Source organism: Lepidochelys kempii, unplaced genomic scaffold (genome assembly GCF_965140265.1).
Source record: "Lepidochelys kempii isolate rLepKem1 unplaced genomic scaffold, rLepKem1.hap2 scaffold_37, whole genome shotgun sequence".
NCBI lineage: Eukaryota > Metazoa > Chordata > Testudines > Cheloniidae > Lepidochelys > Lepidochelys kempii.
Window position 1 is genome coordinate 1,482,287 of NW_027333638.1, and position 23,133 is coordinate 1,505,419.

The 23,133-nt window shown below is 50.7% G+C and overlaps 2 protein-coding genes across 2 annotated transcripts in view; one reads left to right on the forward strand and one right to left on the reverse strand.

Annotated features, from left to right (window-relative positions):
* LOC140904593 (uncharacterized) overlaps nt 1-23,133 on the reverse strand; it is a 261,339-nt gene that overhangs the window by 145,015 nt on the left and 93,191 nt on the right. The window lies entirely within an intron of this gene.
* On the forward strand, nt 1,830-22,644 carry LOC140904595 (uncharacterized). Its single transcript, XM_073327027.1, has 9 exons — nt 1,830-2,291; nt 2,874-2,960; nt 4,453-4,671; nt 5,289-5,311; nt 6,620-6,732; nt 7,035-7,067; nt 13,217-13,305; nt 14,213-14,339; nt 21,149-22,644. The coding sequence occupies exons 1-9, from the start codon at nt 1,845-1,847 to the stop codon at nt 22,612-22,614; spliced, it is 2,604 nt and encodes an 867-aa protein (XP_073183128.1). The 5' UTR covers nt 1,830-1,844; the 3' UTR covers nt 22,615-22,644.

Consider the following 23,133-nt stretch of genomic DNA (forward strand, 5'->3'; position numbering starts at 1 on the left):
CCCCTGCTGCCACTCCCGGGGCTAACGTGGCTTCCTGCCCACCCTTGCTCCAGGCAGAGCGCCCCTCCCAGAAGCGTCTGGCACATCCCTGCAGCCCCTGGGGGGGTGTCTCTGGCACACTGCCCCTGCGCCGAGCACCAATTCTGCCACTGTAAAGCTGCGGCCAACGGGAGCTGCAGGGGTGGGGCCTGTGGGTGCCTGGAGACCCTCCGCCCCCCCCCCCCCCGGCCACTTTGGAGCTGCTGCCAGATGGGGGTGAGGGTCACTTTCAGGAGCCACCCAAGATAAGTGCCACACCCCAACCCTCTGCCCCAGCCCAGATCCCTCACCCCACCCACACCCAGACTCCCTCCCAGAGCCTGCCAGTGTCCCCCCCCCGCCCCCCAACCCCCTGCCCCAGCCCAGAGCCCACAACTCCCTCCCAGAGCCCACCCCTCCCTGCACCCAAACTCCGTCCCAGAGCCTGCCAATGCCCCCCCCAACGGCCTGCCCCAGCTCAGACCCCACACCTCCTGGATCCAAACTCCCTCCCAGAGCCTGCCAGTGTCCCCCCCGCCCTGCAACCCCCTGCCCCAGCCCAGAGCCCACAACTCCCTCCCAGAGCCCAGCCCCCCTCCTGCACCCAAACTCCCTCCCAGAGCCTTAGGCAGAGCTGTGGGGGTGTGTCATAAATATAAAGGGAAGGGTAAACCCCTTTGAAATCCCTCCTGGCCAGGGGAAAGCTCCTCTCACCTGGAAAGGGTTAAGAAGCTAAAGGTAACCTCGCTGCCACCTGACCAAAATGACCAATGAGGAGACAAGATACTTTCAAAAGCTGGGAGGAGGGAGAGAAACAAAGGGTCTGTGGGTCTGTCTATATTCTGTCTTTGTCCGGGATAGACCAGGAATGGAGTCTTAGAACTGTTAGTAAGTAATCTAGCTAGGTACGGGTTAGATTATGATTTCTTTAAATGGCTGAGAAAAGAATTGTGCTGAATAGAATAACTATTTCTGTCTGTGTATCTTTTGTGTAACTTAAGGTTTTGCCTAGAGGGGTTCTCTATGTTTTGAATCTAATTACCCTGTAAGGTATCTACCATCCTGATTTTACAGGGGGGATTTCTTTATTTCTATTTACTTCTATTTTAAAAAAAAAGTCTTCTTGTAAGAAACTGAATGCTTTTTCATTGTTCTCAGATCCAAGGGTTTGGGTCTGTGGTCACCTATGCAAATTGGTGAGGCTTTTTATCCAACATTTCCCAGGAAAGGGGGGGTGCAAGTGTTGGGAGGATTGTTCATTGTTCTTAAGATCCAAGGGTCCAAACCTTGTCCAGGAAGTGGGGTACAAGGTTTTGGGAAGTATTTTGGGGGGAAAGACGCGTCCAAACAGCTCTTCCACAGTAACCAGTATTAGTTTGCTGGTGGTAGCGGCCAATCCAAGGACGACGGGTGGAATATTTTGTACCTTGGGGAAGTTTTGACCTAAGCTGGTAAAGATAAGCTTAGGAGGTTTTTCATGCAGGTCCCCGCATCTGTACCCTAGAGTTCAGAGTGGGGGAGGAACCTTGACAGGGTGCGGGAGGGAAGGGGAGGAACCGGGCAGGACTTGGACCCGTTCTGGGCACCACCAAAAGTTATATAAACCTGGCCACCCTGAGACAGAGCCAGTCCGTGCAGAGCTCTCTCCTGACAGGAGGGGACTCTGGGGGAGAGGGTGGCTGCTGGGGCTTTATTCCTGCCGTTCAGGGCCGGGGAAGGGTCAGGCAGGGAGAGGAGGAATAAAGGGAGGCTGAACGCTGTCCAGGGCAGTCCGCAATAAAAGCCCAGCTAGCAGAGGATGGTTTCGATCCATCGACCTCTGGGTTATGGGCCCAGCACGCTTCCGCTGCGCCACTCTGCTGCCCCGGGAGCTCCCCACAGCGGGGCAGGGGAGAGCTGTGGCCAGGGGATTTAGGCGCTTTCCAGGAAGGGGCTTGTACAGGGTGCCCAGTCTCCAAAGCCGAAATCAGAGGAGATATCTGCATATCCCCAGCTGGGAAAACCAGCCCCCTTCCCCTTGCTTTTCTCCTGAGAGGATCCAGCCGGTCTCCTGCCCCCCCAGGCTGTGTGTGTTGGGGGGGGGGTTCCCCGATCCCCGAGTGTCCCAAACGCCCTGCGAGGGGCCCTCTGGGGCAGGGCCAGGCCCGGGGAGGAGCCGCCCCTTCCTGCCCCCCCAGCCCGGGGAGCCTTCGTGTGTTTGCAGCGGGGCCATGGCCGGGGCCGGGAGCGGAGCGCGGAGGCTGCTCCAGGCCGGCGGCCCGCGGGGCAGCGCGGTGGGGCCGCGGGGCAGGGCCCGGGTGGGCGGCGGGGGCCGGGGACACGCGTGGGGCGGACGCGCTCCTGCCGCGGGGGGCGAGTGTCCCGGGCCGGAGCCACGGAGCCCGGGAGGGGCCCGGAGCCCAGGCTCGGCCGGGAGCCGGGGATGGGGGAACTGGGGGGGGAGCGGCTGGTGCTGGGGATTCTTGGAGCTGGGAGTTTGGGGCGAGTCGATTTACGGGGTGGGGGGGGCTCAGAGCTGGCGATTGGGGGGATGTTTTCGGGGGGGCTCCATGCTCAGATCTGGCCCTGCGGGAGCATTGGGGGTTGGAGCTGGGACTGTCTGAAGTTGGCTGCCTGGGATGTGAGCGAGGTCCGTCCCCCCCCAGGGGGACGTGGGGCGCTGGGGGTCAGGCTGCACCCAGCCGGGGGCCCTGCGTTTCCTCGGGAAAAGCTGGTCCGTGTTTCACCGTCTCCTCTCAGTCTGAGTCCCCCCCCCTGGCCCCCCGACTCTGTACAGGAGTCTGCAGGGCAGGAGGGGGCCCTGAAATCTTACAGCCGTTTGTAGCAGTTTCCTCTCCTCTCCCCCCATCTTCCAGGAGCCCCCCCGAGAGCGTCGGGCCCCTCCGGGCAAAGAGAGAGAAGCCCCCGAAGCCGAGGAGCAGCGGCAAAGCCAGGAGCTGCTGGTAGGTGCCCAGGGCCCAGGTTCACCAGGGATCCCGGTGCCCCGAGTGACGGCGAATGCAGGGCCCAGCCTGCCAGCCTCAGCCAGGGACCCATCCCCACCGGAGCCCAGGGTCCGACACGGGGGTGGCATGGTGCCCCTAGGGTGCGGGAGGCTGCTGGGCAGGAGCGGGTCAGTCTGTGTGAGCCCAGGGCCCCTGCCCACGGGCTGTCTGCATGTCACAGTGACCGGGGAGCCTTTCCCGCGCCTGGGGGGAATGGGGAGGAAATGCGGGCTGCAGAGATGGAGGATTTGGCTCGGTGCAAGTTGATGAGGTTCTGGGGGGAAGTGTCCCTCCTGTTGGTGATGTACAGCTCACCCCGGCCCTTATCCCTCCTCTCTTCCTGGGATAAATGAACTTCCCACCCCCCACCGCAAGACATCTTGTGTTCTGGTAAATAACTCTGTCACCCGCCCCGAGGTGCATTTATGATTCTCCCCAGTTACCGAGCAGATGAATGTCAGTGTGAATTAATGCAAAGTAACGCTCATTGGAAAAAGTCATATCAATTATGCACAGAAAATGACGGGGTCTAAATTAGCTGTTGCCACTCAAGAAAGAGATCTTGGCATCATGGTGGACAGTTCTCTGGAAACATCCATTCAAGGTGCAGCGTTGGTCAAAAAAGCGAACAGACCATTGGGAATCGTGAAGAAAGGGAGAGATAATAAGACAGAAAACATCCGATTACCTCTCTATAAATCCATGGTCTCCTGCCAACAAAAAACTTCCACCCTACATGAGCGGCAGCTGTCGGTGGGAGAGCGCTCCTGCCGACAACGTGCTGTTCACCCCCGTACTTTTCGTGGGTCAAAATTTGTCACTGAGGTGTGTGTTTAACACCCTGAATGACAAGTTGTGCCGACGAAGTACTGTGGTAGACAAAGCCTGAGGCTGTTCAGCTTGGAAAAGAGACAACTAAGTGGGGGGGATAGGATAGAGATCTATAAAATCATGACTGGTGTGGCAAAAGTAAAGAAGGACGTGTTATTTACTCCTTCCTATAACACACGCATTAGGGGTCACCACGTGAAATGAATAGGCAGCAGGTTTAAAACAAACAAGAGGAAGTATTTTTTCACACACTGCACAGTCAACCTGTGGAACTCCTTGCCAGAGGATGTTGAAGGCCAGGACAATAACAGGGTTCAAAAAAGAGCTAAATAAGTTCATGGAGGATAGGTCCATCAGTGGCTATTAGCCAGGATGGGCAGGGATGGTGTCCCTAGCTTCCCTAGGGATGGTGTCCCTAGCTGTTTGCCAGAAGCTGGAAATGGGTGACAGGGGATGGATCACTTGATGATGACCTGTTCTGTTCATTTTACTTGGGCACCTGGCCTTGGCCACTGTGGAAGACAGGACACTGGGCTAGATGGTCCTTTGGTCTGACCCAGTATGTCCGGTCTTATGTTCTGTGTTCCCCTGTTACTGAGTCGCCCTCTCCCTGTTGCAGAGCCAGATGGCAGCCGAGAGGCAGAAGATGGTCTGGGAGTGGCAGGAGCTGCGAGGGTTTCTGGCGGAGCAGGAGCAGCGGCTGCTGTCCCGGCTGGAAGAGCTAGAGAGAGCCATTGTCCAGAGTAGGGATGCGGGCGTCTGCCGCCTGTCCCAGGAGATTTCCCTGCTCAGGGAGCAGGGAGGAGAGAAGGGGCAGCCGCTGAGCCCACCCTTGCAGGTCAGGCTGTCGTTGCAATGATCACATGCAGCGTTCCTATAGGAGCGTCTCCGCCCCAGACCCCAAAGCACTTTACAAAGGGGAGTCGGAGCAATTATCCCTATGGGACAAAGGGGGAAACTGAGGCACAGGGAGGGACAGAGCCCTGGACAAGGTCACAAAGTGAGTCTGGCAGCGGCGCCAGGGATGGGTCCTGGGAGTCCTGGATGCTGCAGCCCCAAAGCCTTCTCTCCTGGAAATGTCTGTCTGCATTTTCACTTGGAGGATGAAATCCCCTCCCCCACCATGCTGAGCCCCAGGCCTAAGGCCCCACTCACACCAGGTTAATGGGTTCAGTGGGGCCAGGGGCCTTCTGGGTCTCTCAGCACTGGAGGAATTGGCTTCTCAATGCAGAGAAATATCTTCTGCCTGTAAAGTGCCTGGGGAGAAGGTTTCCTCACTGGCGACCTGCCAGCAATAGGGGAAAGTCCCTGGTAGGGGGTGGCAGCTGCTCTGGGAATGTAAACCTGAAATTCCCCTCGTACCCGAGGCTTTAGTGGTGACTCCCCTGCAGAGCAGGAGGCCTCCCCACCCAGGGACATGCCCCCTGACTGCCTCCTCTTTCTCTCCCTTTTTAGGGTGCTGGGAGCACTGGGGGCAGGTAAGTCCTGGGCTCCACTTTGCTCACCCTCATGGGCCGTTAGGGTTGATCACTGCACTGAATAGGAAGCTGCCCCCTGCCCTTGGAGCATGTGATTCTGCCTCCCCCAGTGGCTGACTCAGGGAGGAGAAGAGCTGTTCACGGTCTGATCGCTCAAGATGTCACAGCAGGGCTGCTAGACACAGGGCCGATGGGCCCGACCTGGCCTGTCTCCCGGCCGCATCCCGTGTTCTGAGGGCGCAGAAACTCAGCTTTTGAATTTTTTAAAGTGAATTGCTGGCCCCCCGCATCTCCGCAGAGTAAAGGGAGACAGCGTTGCCTTGCTGGGGCTGCCCGAAGCCGTAGCTCAGAGAGCGTGAACTCTCCTGTCCCCTGTTAATGTCATCAGGGTGTCAACTGAAGGGAGGACACTTTGATATCAACATTCAGCGTTCCCTGGCTGATCACCTGAGCAGGTGGGAAGGGGAGGGAGTGAAGCCTTTGTGGGGTGGAAATTGGTGGTTGCTTAGGGAGGGAAGAACAGAGGAGAGACACAAGGACAAGGAAGCAAGAGGGAAATGGAGAAAGGAGGGGAAGAACTATCGGGGGCCCTACAGGGGAGTCCAGGAGGGGGTCTGTTTTCCTCCTGAGTGACACTGAGTGTGACAGACAAAGACTTAGCAAAATACTAAGAATTAAAATTGTATTTCCTATACGAAGGGCAGATTCTCACCTTGTCCTTTGCACGGGGGTGTCCCATGGAGAGCAGTGGGTGTTCTGCTGTGAATGGAGCAGGGCACAGAGTCCTAAACTGATACCCTGGCCCACTGACCATAACGGACAGGGCAATATGACCCTCTCTGCCAAATGAGCTGGATGCCCCAGGGTTACTGCTTCAACTGAAGGGCTTGGGGGGGTTGGCATTAAAGGGCCCAGGTTCACTCTCTGGTGGAGACCTGAGCTCCGTCTGTGGCCACTGTCAGCATGTAGGACCTGCCCAGGCTTCGGTCTGTTTCTCCTCCCCTTCCACATAATCCCAGTGCTGGTGCCCCTTGTTACTGCAGTAAACCAGCGTGGGAGGTGGCTCAGCACCCCACAGAACCAGAGCGTCCCAGAGAAAGCTCCTGAAGAATGTTTCCGTTCCTTGCTCTGGTGTCTCCCCACTTCCCATCTCTCTGGAGAGCCCAGGGTTGGGGGCAGGTGACTCACCGTGACAATGACCATCTCGGGCTACAAAGCTCAGATCCAGGTTTCCTGGAGTTTGGGGGTTGTTGGGCTCAGGGTCTGGGGATCAGGCCTATTTCTCACCGCTCTTCCTTTCCCCGGCAGGGAGGATGGAGCGTTTCGGAAGCTGGAGCCGGGGTTTGTGGAGCTGGAGAGGAGACTCACTGATTTCTCTCTGAAAAGTGCCGTCCTGCAGGAGGGGCTGCTGGGATTCAAAGGTGAGCAGGAGTCTGGGGGAGGTGTATCCTCTGGTTAGAGCGACCCTGGCCCTGGGGAGGAGTCGGGGACTCTCGGGATGTCACTGACCCCAGGATCCATCTCACAGCCCCAGCTCCGCGAGTCGCCCTTTCCCATGGGAGTCGCCCTGTGGGGCTGGCTCTGTCCCCAGTGGCTGCATTATCAGCCTCAGATCTCTGTCACCATCTCATAGTTAACAGCAGTTACATTAATAACTAATGGGAACCTCCCCAGGAAAGCGAGGGCCTGAATTCTCTCCTCTCTCTTCCTCTCCTTCCCCTAGAGATGCTGCGACTGGAGCTGGGAAGTGACACGGGTACGTGTCTGTCTCTGACGGGTAATGGGCAGATTTCAGACCAATAACCCTTTTATAGAATCAGAGAATATTAGGGTTGGAAGGGCCCTCAGGAGGTCATCTAGTCCAACCCCCTGCTCAAAGCAGGACCGATCCCTGACTAAATCATCCCAGCCAGGGCTTTGTCAAGCCTGATCTTAAAAACTTCTAGGGAAGGAGATTCCACCACCTCCCTAGGTAACGCATTCCAGTGCTTCACCACCCTCAGAGTGAAAAAGTTTTTCCTAATATCCAACCTAAATCTCTCCCACTGCAACTTGAGACCATCACTCCTTATTCTGTCATCTGGTACCACTGAGAACAGTCTAGATCCACCCTCTTCGGAACCCCCTTTCAGGTAGTTGACAGCAGCTATCAAATCCCCCCTCACTCTTCTCTTCCTAAACATCCCCGGTTCCGTCAGCCTCTCCTCATAAGTTATGTGTTCCAGTCCCCTCATCATTTTTGTTGCCCTCGGCTGGACTCTTTCCAATTTTTCCACATCCTTCTTGTAGTGTGGGGCCCAAAACTGGACACAGTACTCCAGATGAGGCCTCACTAATGTCGAATAGAGGGGAACGATCACGTCCCTCGATCTGCTGGCAATGCCCCTACTTATACATCCCCAAATGCCATTGGCCTTCTTGGCAACAAGGGCACACTGCTGACTCATATCCAACTTCTCGTCCACTGTCACCCCTAGGTCCTTTTCTGCAGAACTGCTGCTGAGCCATTCGGTCCCTAGTCTGTAGTGGTGCATGGGATTCTTCTGTCCTAAGTGCAGCACTCTGCACTTGTCCTTGTTGACCCTCCTCAGATTTCTTTTGGCCCAATGCTCCAATTTGTCTAGGTCCCTCTGTATCCTATCCCTACCCTCCAGCGTATCTACCACTCCTCCCAGTTTAGTGTCATCTGCAAACTTACTGAGGGTGCAATCCACACCATCCTCCAGATCATTTATGAAGATATGGAACAAAACCGGCCCCAGGACTGACCACTGGGGCACTCCACTTGATACCGGCTGCCAACCAGACAGGGAGCCATTGATCACTACCCGTTGAGCCCGACAATCTAGCCAGCTTTCCATCCACCTTATAGTCCATTCATCCAGCCCATACTTCTTTAACTTGCTGGCAAGAATACTGTGGGAGACCGTGTCAAAAGCTTTGCTAAAGTCAAGGAAGAACACGTCCATTGCTTTCCCCTCATCCACAGAGCCAGTTATTTCATCATAGAAGGCAATTAGATTAGTCAGGCATGACTTTCCCTTCGTGAATCCATGCTGACTGTTCCTGATCACTTTCCTCTCCTCTAAGGGCTTCAGAATTGAGTCCATGATTTTTCCAGGGACTGAGGTGAGGCTGACTGGCCTGTAGTTCCCAGGATCTTCCTTCTTCCCTTTTTTAAAGATGGGCACTACATTAGCCTTTTTCCAGTCGTCCGGGACCTCCCCCGATCGCCATGAGTTTTCAAAGATAATGGCCAATGGCTCTGCAATCACGTCCGCCAAGTCCTTTAGCACTCTCGGATGCAACGCATCCGACCCCATGGACTTGTGCTCGTCCAGCTTTTCTAAATAGTCCCGAACCACTTCTTTCCCACAGAGGGCTGCTCACCTCCTCCCCATGCTGTGCTGCCCAGTGCAGTAGTCTGGGAGCTGACCTTGTTCGTGAAGACAGAGGCAAAAAAAGCATTGAGTAAATTAGCTTTTTCCACATCCTCTGTCACTAGGTTGCCTCCTGCATTCAGTAAGGGGCCCACACTTTCCTTGACTTTCTTCTTGTTGCTAACATACCTGAAGAAACCCTTCTTGTTACTCTTAACATGTCTTGCTAGCTGCAACTCCAGGTGTGATTTGGCCTTCCTGATTTCACTCCGGCAAGCCCGAGCAATATTTTTATACTCATCCCTGGTCATTTGTCCAATCTTCCACTTCTTGTAAGCTTCTTTTTTGTATTTAAGAGCAGCAAGGATTTCACTGTTAAGCCAAGCCGGTCGCCTGCCATATTTACTATTCTTTCTACACATCGGGATGGTTTGTCCCTGTAACCTCAATAAGGATTCTTTAAAATACAGCCAGCTCTCCTGGACTCCTTTCCCCCTCATGTTGTTCTCCCAGGGGATCCTGCCCATCAGTTCCCTGAGGGAGTCACAGTCTGCTTTTCTGAAGAGAGGATCCTTATTCTGCTGCTCTCCTTTCTTCCTTGTGTCAGGATCCTGAACTCGACCATCTCATGGTCACTGCTTCCCAGATTCCCATCCACTTTTGCTTCCCCTACTAATTCTTCCCAGTTTGTGAGCAGCAGGTCAAGAAGAGCTCTGCCCCTAGTCGGTTCCTCCAGCACTTGCACCAGGAAATTGTCCTCTACACTTTCCAAAAGCTTCCTGGATTGTCTGTGCACCGCTGCATTGCTCTCCCAGCAGATATCGGGGTGATTGAAGTCTGCCATGAGAACCAGGGCCTGCGATCTAGTAACTTCTGTGAGTTGCCGGAAGAAAGCCTCGTCCATCTCATCCCCCTGGTCCGGTGGTCTATAGCAGACTCCCACCACGACATCACCCTTGTTGCTCACGCTTCTAAACTTAATCCAGAGACACTCAGGTTTTTCTGCAGTTTCATACCAAAGCTCTGAGCAGCCATACTGCTCCCTTACATACAGTGCAACTCCCCCACCTTTTCTGCCCTGCCTGTCCTTCCTGAACAGTTTATATCTATCCATGACAGTACTCCAGTCATGTGAGTTATCCCACCAAGTCTCTGTTATTCCAATCACATCATAATTCCTTGACTTTGCCAGGACTTCCAGTTCTCCCTGCTTGTGTCCCAGGCTTTGTGCATTTGTATATAGGCACTTGAGGTAACCTGCTGATCGCCCCTCTTTCTCAGTATGAGGCAGGAGCCCTCCCCTCTCACGCGCTCCTGCTCGTGCCTCCTTCCAGTATCCCACTTCCCCACTTACCTCAGGGCTTTGGTCTCCTTTCCCTGGTGAACTGAGTTTAAAGCCCTCCTCACTAGGTTAGCCAGCCTGCTTGCGAAGATGCTCTTCCCTCTCTTCGTTAGGTGGAGCCCGTCTCTGCCTAGCACTCCTTCTTGGAACACCATCCTATGGTCAAAGAATCCAAAGCCTTCTCTCCGACACCACCTGCGTAGCCATTCGCTTTTAGTGACGGGGGTTTTGCAGCCTCCAGCCCTTGGAAGCTGTGGAACAATGTGAAGCGATGTTACTTTTTTCTTGCACCACTATATTTTCAGCGGACTTGTCTCTTATATATTTTAGCTCATCAATGTCACTTAAGCATTTAAAATTTTTGCAAGATTTTTTCGTCCTCTAATTTTTTGTTGCTTTGACTTCTTTTAAGTATTGCATTGTTTACTAATTAATTTAATTTTAGTCATTTCATTTTGGCATTTTTAATTGCAGTCATATTAAGTGTTTAGACATTGTTTACATAGTCTGATTTTAAAGCTTTTTTTTTGTTTGTTTTTAAGACCGCTAAGATTTTGACAACTTTTCCTGGTTTTGAATATCTGCTTGAGACGTTTTTTTACAAAATACAAAGGCTGAGCTCTTTTTGAACATGTATTTGAAAGTTTCCTGGAATGATTTTATACATTTAAGATAGACTCTTAATTTTCCCCCCAATACATTCCTGTTCACCCCTGGGGTAATTAATTTCTGGGGAACATCTTCAGCAGAGCTAGAATTATTGAAAGGCGATGCACCAGAGAGTAAAGGCACGGAGGCAGTGGCCTGCGGGGAACAGAGTATGTTTCATTACTAATCCTGCTCTTTTGAGGGGTCCTTTTAGAAAATAATTTAACTTACAAGCATTTAGAGACTTTAAGAAAGTCACTACTCACTGGAGCAATGGGTCTCTTTGGAATATATTTTAACTGACAAGCCCTTACAGCCTTTGTGAGAAAGGAACAGGATATAACAGAATTAAAAAAAATGAAAATTAAGAATCGTGGATCATCAGTTTGCTGCTTCTGACTTGGGTTGAGGAACCTTGGAGGAGTTGTGATGAGAGACAAACTTGCCAAGTTGATAGATGATTTTCTTTCTTCCCTCTCCCCCATTTTTAAATCCATGTCCCTAAGGCCAAATTTGGAATAGGTAACTTTGTTCCTACGTTTTCTTGTTCTCCAAGCATGTTCTTAGTACTGTCCCTGAACGATATCATTAGCCCCCTTTTGTTTGGACTCATTTAATTTTCTGCATTTGGTCTTCTTGCACCTGTGCATCACATTCATGGCTGAAAATAATTTCACGTAATTTTCATCAACTTGTTGCTTTTGGGTATTGTAAGATCTTCTGAACTTTCATATTCTTTTCACAGTGAAGTAAGGAAGAGAGTTCAAAACGTGGCTGTTATTGGAATTAACAGTTGCCAGGGTCGGTCTATATATACCATAGCACTTGGCTCATTCATGCTTTGTCTGGGTACAATGTAGCCCTCTCTCTCCAGTCGTAGTCAATGATGATACAAAATAAAGATCTAGGCTTGTGTTTCTCGGCTGGTGGAGTCAATGACGATACAAAATAAAGATCTAGGTTTGTGTTTCTTGGCTGGTGGTTTGTGACCCCCGGGGGCTCAGGAAAGGCAGGCAGGAGGCTGTGAGATGTTGAGCGTTTCATTATGATCCAAAGCAAAGAAAATCTCATTCCCCCTCTCCTGCACTCCCTTGTTCATTACGGTCAAGTATTCTCTGTCAGCCTCTTGAAATATACAAGTTATACAGAGACTCGGCATGGATGCATGTTTTAGTCTTACTTTTTTAGTAAATGTTCAGGGGTCAGAAAAAAATTGTTCATAGAATATCAGGGTGGGAAGGGACTTCTGGGCGTCATCTAGTCCAACCCCCTGCTCAAAGCAGGACCAATCCCCAATTTTTGCCCCAGATCCCAAATGGCCCCCTCAAGGATTAAACTCACAACCCTGGGTTAAGCAGGCCAATGCTCAAACCACTGAGCTATCCCTCCCCCCAAACTTGCAGTAAGTGGTACTCGCTTACTTATTTCAGCTGGGAAATTAGGCAGTTTTTGCAGCTGTGCACAGTAACCCTTTCATTGCCTGTATGACAGCCAGAGAGACTGAAACCCCTTGAGTGGTTAGTAGAGACGGGGAGGAGGCAGAAAGTTTGGATCCAAACTGGCATTCAGTGCTATCCGCAATTGCAGGAGATCCTTGGTCACTAAGTCTCCTGGGCAGAGGGAGGGGACAGGGGGAAAGACAAGACAGAAAATGAAGGAGAAATAAGTGGGAGGTGGGAAGGTCACAAGCTCCCAAACCTGCCCACATCCAGTCAAAGTCTAAGGCCAGAAGGGACCATTGGAACATCTGGTCTGACCTCCTGTCTAGCACTGGCCACCAACACCACCCAGCTCCCGCCCCCGCACTAAACACAACAGCTGGAGTGAGACCAAAGTCTTGCAGCCCACGGGAGACTAGACTGTTATATGCCCCAGGCAGAGAACAGGAGGGACTGAGATGCACCATTGCCCCAGACCCCTGCAGTGGCAGGGAAATGGTTAAGTGAGATGTTTCCGGGTAATCCTAGTGAGTGACCCACACCCCACGCTGCAGAGGAAGCTGAAACCCCCCCAGGTCACTGACAACCTGACTCGTCTTCTTCTCTGGCTGTTCCTGAATCTTCAGAGGAAGGAGATTAAAAAAAACCCTCTCAGAATACATTACGGGGCAAAGTGCCTTCCAGACCCCTGGCAGTGGTGGCTGAGACTCTGAAGCGTGAGCATGAGGAATGTCATGCATAAAATAGAAGTGAGCCCCACTTAATGGTCCACTCTTTGTGTCTATTGACAATGCCTTCCAGCTGAATATCACCAGCAAAATTCCTTTCATTTCCTGCACCAGCACTGGGCAGACTTTGTCCTGTCCCGGCCTGGTCCCCACCATTCGGGGAGTTGCTCTCAGGGTTTTAAAACTAGGGCAGTGGATTTAGTGCTGGTGGGAGGGGTTGGGTCTGGGCTGTGATAAAGTGATGGAATGTTTTCCCAGCATGCGAGTCAGAAACATCTTGTGCAGGGAAAGGGCCGGGGCAAATCACGATGTGACAGGAACTAGAGGCCCTTCTGAAATCTTCCCTGTCCCCCTTCTCACCCTGACAGGTGGCAGAGTAATCCACACCTTTGGCTCCAGATTGTCCCAGCCTCTCACAGGACGGGGAAGGGAACTGGCTGTCGTGCAGCCAGTCCAGGTAGGGATTATTGCGGGGTTGCTAGTGGGTTCCTGCTGGAGGGAGAGGGGCAGGAAATACCGAGGGCCTGGGATCTTTGGAGGAGTTTAGTCTGGAGGTGGGATGGGGGCAGGAAATACCCAGGGTGGAGAAAGAGAGGGGGACAAGGCATGTGACAAACTTGCTGGGAATTGTTGACCCCACGTCCTGGATTCCGGGAACAGACGTAGGGGTTTGGGGGAGGAAATTACCCTATTTGTAGAATGGGGTTGGCGGGGGGAACACTGGACAGTGCTGGGAAAATGGATCAGATTCCCAGTGGAAGAACATAAACCTACCCGCCAGAGGCTGCTATGAGATATGAAGCGGGGGGGCGGGAGGGGGAAGGGTTACTCACCAGTGGGGCGTAGAGTAGATAACCCCTCCCCTTCCTTTCAGCTGCTGGCAATGGGAAGCATGTTGGGATTCCTATTGCGGAGCCAACCCTGGAGCCTACTGGGGGCCCCATCCCCTGTATCAGCCTCTGGCTTGTAGGTGTGTGATGAATGAGAAGATGACCTTAGAATCATAGAATATCAGGGTTGAAAGGGACCTCAGGAGATCATCTAGTCCAACCCCCTGCTCCAATCAGGACCAATCCCCAATTTTTGCCCCAGATCCCTAAATGGTCCCCTTAAGGATTGAACTCACAATCCTGGGTTTAGCAGGCCAATGCTCAAACCACTTCCCCCTCTGTCTGCTGCAAGGGACTAGGGCATCTCTATCTCCCCTCCTGTTTTGCCTCCTGGCTGCTCTGAGCAGGGTGGGGTGGGACTCTGTTGACTGTCAGCCTCCCAGAGCTTCCATTTGATTGGCTTCTCTTCCTCCATAAATAGTGGGGCTGTGTCTGGGGCAGCAGGCACTGAGGGTTGGACTCTTCCTCTTTCAGGGGCCGGTGACCTTCGAGGAGGTGGCTGTGTATTTCACCAGGGAAGAGTGGGCTCTGCTGGACCCCCGTCAAAGAGCCCTCTGCAGAGACGTCATGCAGGAGAACTATGAGAATGTGACCTCGCTGGGTAAGGATTCCTGTGCCCTTGGTTATTAGAAGGGGAAATGCCGAGTTAAGGTTCACACCACCCCCACAACACCATGTCTACTCTGCCCTATCTCAGCAACAGCCCATTAAGTGCATTGAAATGGGGCAGACTAGGTCCCTCAGGGTTCACATGCGCCTCCCTTCATATCATGGTCACAGCTCTGCCAAGCTACTCAAACTACTCGCTCCACCATCCAGTTACGCCTACAGCTGACCCAGTGCACACAGCTGGGGGGCATGCGGATAAATGCTGGGATTCCCTCCTGTGAACACAACACAAACAAGGGCATGTTCTTAGTCCTTCATATCTATTGTAGAATCATAGATTTTATGGTCAGAAAAGGCTATTAGGACATCTAGTCTGACCACCTATATAACACAGGTCATAAAATTTCCTCAAGTTACTGCTGTACTGAACTGAATATGCTGTGTTGGACTAAATCCTCCCCCAGAAAGGCATCCACTCTGACTTGAAGACTTCAAGAAATGAAGAAGCCTCCACTTCCTTTGTTAGTTTGTTAACCTTTGCACCAGCCATACTGAGCCACTCCCAGTGGCTAGCGCCAGCTGCAGGGCTAGGGGCAGAGTTAAGGTTACATTTTAGGGTTGGTGTGTATATTAACTCTTCCTTTTCTGGTTTTCAGAGGTTTAAGTTTAGCCACCACACACCTAGTGGAAAGGCATGCAGCAGAACTGGGCAACCTGTACTCCATATTTATATAGTTTGGGGGCTTTTGATGTCCTCATTTTTTTTAATAGACTTTTTCGGCGCTCTGTTTCTGCATGAGAGATTTTGCCGGCATAATTCTATCAATTAAGGATATGTTTTTTTGCATCCCTAACAAACAGAGCTATGCTGACAAAACTTTGCAGCTCAGAAGAGGCCAGAGTCTGCAAGTGGATTTTAAAACACTTTAAAATATTGCTCTCAGCCCTGAAATTTTGGAATCCGGGGGGAAATGTCGAAGAGGAACTCCTGCAGAATTCAAGCATAATGCACAATACACATAGTCTGAGAATTAACAGTGGTACGGCTCTGACTCAGATGAATTGGTGTAGCTCAGAGGCAGTGGCCACAGCATGTCCTCTTCACCCCACCAACCAATGACTGAGAGCAGTGTGAGGTTACTATTCAGGAGTTCTTGTGGAGGAGGGGAGAGAAGAGCAGGGAGCAGTGGGAAGAGAGAAGATGATGGGGGAACTAGTGCTTGTTTGGTGCCAGAAGCTAGGGAAGGCTGAGTGTAGTGGGAGGAAGGGGATAGGTATGTGGAAGATTACACTAGAGGGAATCAGGGAGAGATGAAGAGGAGGTGAGGAATCAGAGGCAGAATCTCCTGGGAACAGGTAGTGTGGTGGGTCTGGGGAGTGGGAGACTGGGAATGGAGAAAAGGGGGTGGAGGTCCCAGCAGTGGTGCTGTTGGAGGGGGAGGATTGGGTAGGAAATCTGGGATACGTGGAAGTGGAGCAGACTGAGGATAGTGGGAAGGGTATGGGGAGTGGTTGCTCCAAGGAGCAGGAAGGATCTGGTGGCAGTGGGAAGGGAAGGTTTCAGGGAGGCAGATATTTGGGGCCCTCCGCTGAGAATGCTTTTGCCAAAGTCTCTAATGCCCTCTCCCTAAGCAAAGCTCAGAATCAGCACTCCATCCTTATTCTTCTTGACCCGTCAGCCGCCTTTAATACCACTGACCATGGTTGTCTTCTTGACATCTTGTCTTTTTCCTGGCTCTTCTCCTACCTCTGTAACCACTCTTCAGCGTGTATTTAAGAAGATCCTCCTCACCCCCCCCCCACACTCTTGTTTTCTGTGGGGGTTCTACAGGGCTCAGTCCTTGGTCACTTCCTCTTCCTCTGCACTTTATCTCTGGGAAATCTCACCCATAAACACAAATTCAGCTTCTGTCCCTATGCTGATCAATCACAGATCTACCGCTCTACTCCAGCCCTGTCTCCTTCTGTCCAAACTGAAATCTCAGCCTCCCTCTGATGACTCCTTGTGGATAGCTAGCCATCAACTCAAGCTCAACATCTCAAATGTCTAGAACAGAGCTCTTAATCCCCCAAGCTAGCCCTCCCGCCATCTCCTTTCTTGCTGTTCACCCCAGAATTAGCTGATGAAATCTCAGAGCATCTGGCAAAATTTGCAAACTCAGATGACAAGATAGGTTCCAGAAGATTGGAGAAGGGTTAACCTAGTGCCCATCTTTACATAGGGGGAAAAGGCGAAGCTGGGGAACTATAGACTACTCAGCCTGACCTCAATACCAGGGAAGCTACTAGAGCAATGAAGAAAATATTCAGTTTGTGAATACCTGGAGGACGAAGGGCAATCGAGAGCAGCCAGCATGGATTTACTAAGAACATAGTGTGACAAACCAGCTTGATCATCTTCTTTGATAGGGTAACTGGTTTGGTGGCTAAAATAGACCTGGACTTCAAAAAGGCTTTTGACACAATCCCATGAGTAAGCTGGAGAAATGCGGGTTTAACGGAACTACCATTAAGTGACTATATAATTGGTTACACAACCACAAACAAAGAGTAACTATGAATGGAATGATGTCAGACTGGAGGGATTTCTCAAGTGGGGTGTCACAGGGATCTGTTTTGGGTCCACTGTTATTTAACATCTTCATTAATGACCTGGATGTAGGAGTAGAGAGCATACTGATCAAATTTGCAGATGACACAAAGCTGGGGGGGGTTATCAACACTTTGGAGGATAGAGCATCTTGATAAATTTGCAAACTGGGCTATAGACCACAAAATGAAATTCAACAAAGACAAGGGTAAGGTGCTACTCTTAGGGAAGTAAAACCCAATGCACAAATACAGGTTGGGGGTTAACTGGCATGACAGCAGCACTGCTGAGAAGGATCTGAGACTTGTGGTGGATCACAACCTCAACATGAAGTCAACAGTGTGATGATAATGCAAAAAAACCAAAAAAAGCAAATGCATTAACAGAAGCATAGCATGCAAATCACAGATGGTGTCGGTAATGCTCTTCTCAGCACTGATTTGGCCTCAGAGGGACTCCTGTGTCCAGTTTTGGTCACGAGTGACTAGATAGGATGTAGAGAAACTGGAAAGACTCCAGAGGCAAGTGACAAAGATGATCAAAGGGATGGAACACAAGCCAGTGAGCAAAGGCTGATGTAACGGGGTGTGTTTAGTTCGGAAAAAAAAGAGTTGAAGGGGTTGGGGGGGTGATAGTCGTTTTCAAATACTCAAAAGACTGTGTAAGCGTGTGTGGCCATCCCTCCCGGTCTATCCCTGAGGGAGGCCATGCCACCTCACGGTCATGCTCCTAGCACTGCAATCAATTAAGGGGGGATTATCAGTCTTCAAAGCTCAGGCTACTTGATCCAGGCTGAGCAATAGTGAGTCTGTGGTGCCCGGCCCTCAGGCAGGACTGGGCACCAACAGTCCATGCTCTGGCCTGCAATCAGGGCAGAGCTGCAAAGTCTCCAAGCCCAGGCCCTCAGTCAGGGTGGGACAGCAAACAATTAGGGGCTTTGCCCAAGGCGAGCAGCAAACAGGCTAGGGCTCAGGTAAGGGCAAGCACCAAACAGCCTGGCATCCTAGCTCGGTGGATGATAGACCAACACAGGCCTCCTGGCTGAAGATGGGGAGGCTACCACCCAACTGGCTGGGTGGCAGGAGGTAGGGAGACCCTGGCCCATCTGACTCCACTGGGTCCTAGCCCAGGGACCTAACAGTGGCAGTGTAGTCTGCCACTGGATCAGCGGGGATCCACCCGCAACACATTGACTTAGTGTGAGGCCAACACTCAATCAGATGATGGTCTAGTTTCCCTGGGCTACTTCCTACAGTCCCCAGGGTTTTGGTACCTCTGGCCTGCATTTCCCTGGGATCAGTGGTCTTTGGCAACCCCATCAGCTTGTCGGCACCTCAACTGGCCGGTGACCCTGGTTGGTCTGGCCATTCCACTGGCGGCAGTCCAAGCAGCTCCTCGGTGTCCCACTCTGGCAGTGGGTGATAAGCGTCTGTCTTCCACAGCAGCTCCAGCCCAACTGAGCTACAAGTCCCCCCTTTTGTAGTTCCGCTTCCTGTCCCGCCCTCAGCTTGCGGAGGGGTGGACGTGGCTTTCCTGGCTCTGTAGCCCAAGGGGCAGGTTGTGGTCCCTGCTGGTCTTCCTCGCTACGGGCTGCCGTACAAAGAATGGAGAACAGTTCATCTCTCTTGCCACAGAGGGCAGGACAAGAGGCAGTGGGTTCAAACCACAGGACAGCAGATTTAGATTAGATCTCAGGAAAAACTTCCTAACTGGAAGAACAGTAGGAACAGATGCCTAGGGAGGTGGTGGAAGTTTATTCACTGGAGGTTTTCAAAAGGAGGCTGGAGCCATCTGGTGGTTTAGACTCAGCAAATCCTGCACCTTGGCAGGGGGTTAGACTAGATGACCTTTGTGGTTCCTTTTAACTCTGTGGTTCTAAGGGAAACAGGGGTTAGCCCTTTGAAAAAGCTAAAGCTAGCATGTCGCCCATTAAGGGTATGTCTGCACTGCATCTGGAGGCTGCCTCCCAGCGAGAGTCCATGCTGACTCCCTACAAATAACGCTGGAGGCCCTAACATCAAAGCAATGTCTCCACAGCCATTTTTAATGCACTAGTGTGAGACCCAGCCTGGAAGGTGGCTGACTTCCTGATGCACGGTAGACATACCCTAAAGAGGGTGGTCCCAAGGGATACTATATGAAGTTTGGGTCATCTAACTTCCTGTAAATCCATGACCCAGCCGCCTCCCTTGGCACCCTGTCACCGTGCCTTAGGGGTCAGAATTGAGGATGCCAAATTCAGGACAAACTGCTGAGAAATAGGGCAAACACAAAACAAAACTGGTGGTTATTCTTTTATAAAATAGACCAAACCAGCCACAAAAGTAAACTCCTGTTTCACCACACTGGCTAACAAGAAAACATAAAGGCAGTTTTCACAGGCATTCCAGTTCTTATAACACCACCAAAAACACTGGATTCAGATAGGAGTATTTAATACAACCAATGTCATTAAATAATAGGTTCTTCTGATCCCAAAGGGCTAGCCACTCCCAGGTCAATATACAACTTAGATCTTACCCAAAACTCATGCTGGTGCCAAGCCTTTAGTATCTAAAATCTAAAGGTTTATTCATAAAAAGAAAGAAAGGTGAGAGTTAAAATTGGCTAAGGGAATCAATTACATATTGTAATGGCAAAGTTCTTGGTTCAGGCTTATCGCAGTGATGGAATGAACTGCTGGCTTAAGTCAAGTCTCTGGAACACATCCACAGCTTGGATGGGTCATTCAGTCCTTTGTTCAGAGCTTCAGTCTGTAGCAAAGTTCCTCCAGAGGTAAGAAGCAGGATTGAAGACAAAATGGAGGTGTTTCCAGGGCCTTTTATAGCTTTTGCCATGTGGAGGGCATCCCATTGTTCTTACTGTGGAAAATTAGAAAAACAAGATGGAGTTTGAGGTCACATGGGCAAGTCACGTGTTCATGCCCATTTTCCCCCAGTCATTGCAGGAAGCCATTACCTAGGTTCCAGACAGCACATTTACATGATAGTCCACTCAGTGTAGATGGGCTTCTCCCATGGTCCATTGTCGACCCAGTGTTTCTTCATGAACCACTTAATTTGAACAGTCCCTCCAAGACGTGCTAGCTAGCTACCTTGTAGGCGTTACCCTGTTATGCTTGTAAGAAATGCACAGGATCATTTTCAGGGGAAAAGGCAATATGCTGTGTTTATTGAAGATACAACATTTAGTATATGCATTCAATCACACACCACACACACACACATTGTCCCGCCAGTTAATGCTATAGTTACCAGTCCAGAGTCCGGATCAACCTACTGGCCAGCTAGGTTGATCATGGGTAGGAGAAGCTGGGTTATGTTGGTCGTCACACGGTGCTCTGGGGAAATCTTGGCAGGGTGAAGCCAAAGTTTCATGGCAAGGCCCCCTGTTTATATAGTGATTTTCCTTCATTAGGACCAATGAGTTTTGCACCATGATGCTGTAATCAATTATTGTTTGAGTTCTTGTTTTCTTAAATTGTCCTTCTCATCCTTTATCTTGTTCTTTCATCAAGTCCCTCAGGGAGCTATCCCATGCTCGATTAGTTCACAGCTGTCTTGTCCTCATTGATAGGTTCCTGTCTCATCTTTTGAGTCATCAATCTGCCCTCCTTTGACATTTCAATAGGGGCGAGTTGCAGCCTCCCGGCGCCCTTGCGTCTGTCTCTCATACCTCTCTCGTACATCTGGTTCAGCGATGGCCTTCACACTTATCTCTTAACACACACATTTCTCATTCACACACAAAACAAAATTAATTTACATACAACATTTTGAACAGGAACATCAAATTCCAATACAAAAGAAAACAATCATGGCATTCGTTTACTTATTTTAAAATGCTAAACCTAGAACAAATTGGTGACCCGCAAAGGTCTGTTACTGCCTTGAAATCAGTCCAGACACAGATTCTGGCTGATGGATCTCTACTCATTGACCCATTGGGCCATTCCTTTCTGTTGTTCAAAAAGGGTGGCTGGCAGGATATGATCAAATCATACACCAATGCATTTAATACATGCTACATTCTTATTCTTTATCCTTCATTCTAAATTCTATAAAATACCAACATAAAATCCTACTACTCCATTTGGGGGAAAAGTTTGGGGGAGTTCAGTTTCTGATTTTTATTTGACCTCTCTCAAGCACTTGTTTTGGTTTGGCCTTCCCCTTTCCGTCCCTGTTTTGAGGTTTCTGTCTCTATCACAGCTGGTGATGCAATGGCGTGTGAGAAAGAAGAGCAGAATTCTCAGCAGGAAGATGCTGAGCAAGTGGATAAACACAGAGTATTATCGCAAAGATCGGAAAGGAATGAGTCCAGGAGTCATGTGCAGGGAAAATCCTGTGAGAATCAGCCCAGACCAGAAAAGGAGCAGGGAAACCAACCAGGAGAGAAAGTGGATAAATGTATTTCCTGTCGGGGAACTCAGAAGGACCTGAAGGAAACCACAACACAGCAGGAAATCCTCAGGAGAAAGAGAAAAAATACATGCACTGAGTGCGGGGAAAGCTTCCGTGACTTTTCAGCCCATATAAAGCATCAGAGAATCCAGACAGGTGAGAAACCCTGTGAATGCAGTGAGTGTGGGAATATCTTCAATTGCAGCTCAAACCTTGTTACCCATAAGAGAATCCACACAGGGGAGAGGCCCTGTGAATGCCGTGAGTGTGGGAAATGCTTCACTAACACCTCAGCCCTTTCTGAACATCAGAGAATCCACACAGGGGAGAGGCCCTATGAATGCCGCGAGTGTGGGAAACGCTTCACTAAGAACTCAAACCTTTCTGAACATCAAAGAATCCACAGAGGGGAGAGGCCCTATGAGTGCCGTGAGTGCGGGAAAGCCTTCAATCGCAGCTCAAAACTTATTACCCATCAGAGAATCCACACAGGGGAGAGGCCCTATAAATGTTGTGAGTGTGGGAAACGCTTCATTCACACCTCCGCCCTTTCTGAACATCAGAGAATCCACACAGGGGAGAGACCTTATGAATGCCGTGAATGTGGAAAATGCTTCACTAAGAGCTCATCCCTTTCTGAACATCAGAAAAACCACACAGGCGAGAGGCCCTATGAATGCCGTGAGTGCGGGAAAACCTTCAATCGCACCTCAAACCTTGTTAGCCATCAGAGAATCCACACAGGGGAGAGGCCCTATGAATGCCGTGAGTGCGGGAAAACCTTCACTAGTACCTCAAACCTTATTACCCATCAGAGAATCCACACAGGGGAGAGGCCCTATAAATGCCATGAGTGTGGGAAATGCTTCATTCAGAGGTCAGCCCTTTCTGAACATCAGAGAATCCACACAGGGGAGAGGCCCTATGAATGCTGTGAGTGTGGGAAATGCTTCACTCAGAGCTCAACCCTTTCCGAACATCAGAGAATCCACACAGGGGAGAGGCCCTATGAATGCCATGAGTGTGGGAAATGCTTCATTCACACCTCAGCCCTGTCTAAACATCAGAGAATCCACACTGGGGAGAGGCCCTATGAATGCCGTGAGTGTGGGAAACGCTTCATTTACACCTCAGCCCTTTCTAAACATCAGAGAATCCACACTGGGGAGAGGCCCTATGAATGCCGTGAGTGTGGGAATACCTTCTCTTGGTACTCAGCCCATGTTAGGCATCAGAGAATCTGCAAGGGGGATCAACACCGTAAAATCCTCTAGGGCTATCCGTACTTCCTTTTCTTGAATATTTTTTCTGATTCCCAAATAGTAACTTTTAAGCTCTTTGAACTGTTTGCAGCACCATTATCCCTCAGCTTGTCCAGAGGAGTGGTCCAATTTTGCCTTTTGCAGTTCGCCCTGTTTTGAGGTTGACACATTGGTTCTTTCTATCGACTCAGTTGTTCCATGAGTAATTTGAGTGTGTACTTCCTACCAGGGAAACAGGAAGCATCACATTTATACCATTCCTCCTATTCCAGTTATTGTTAGAGTCAGCAATGATACAAATTGTATCATTGCCAGTTGTTCTCACATTGCTCTGGGTTGTGCTGAAGAGCAGTTATATTGGGAACTTTTCAGATTATATTTAAATGAAGAGGGGTAGGGGGGAAAGTGTCATTTCAGCCTCTGTGACACTGCAAGGAGATGGAGTGACTCAGAGATTCCCTCCTTCCCCATCACTGCACTACCTTTTGTCTGAGCCATGCAGAGTGTGTCTTCATCACATTCTATCCCTCC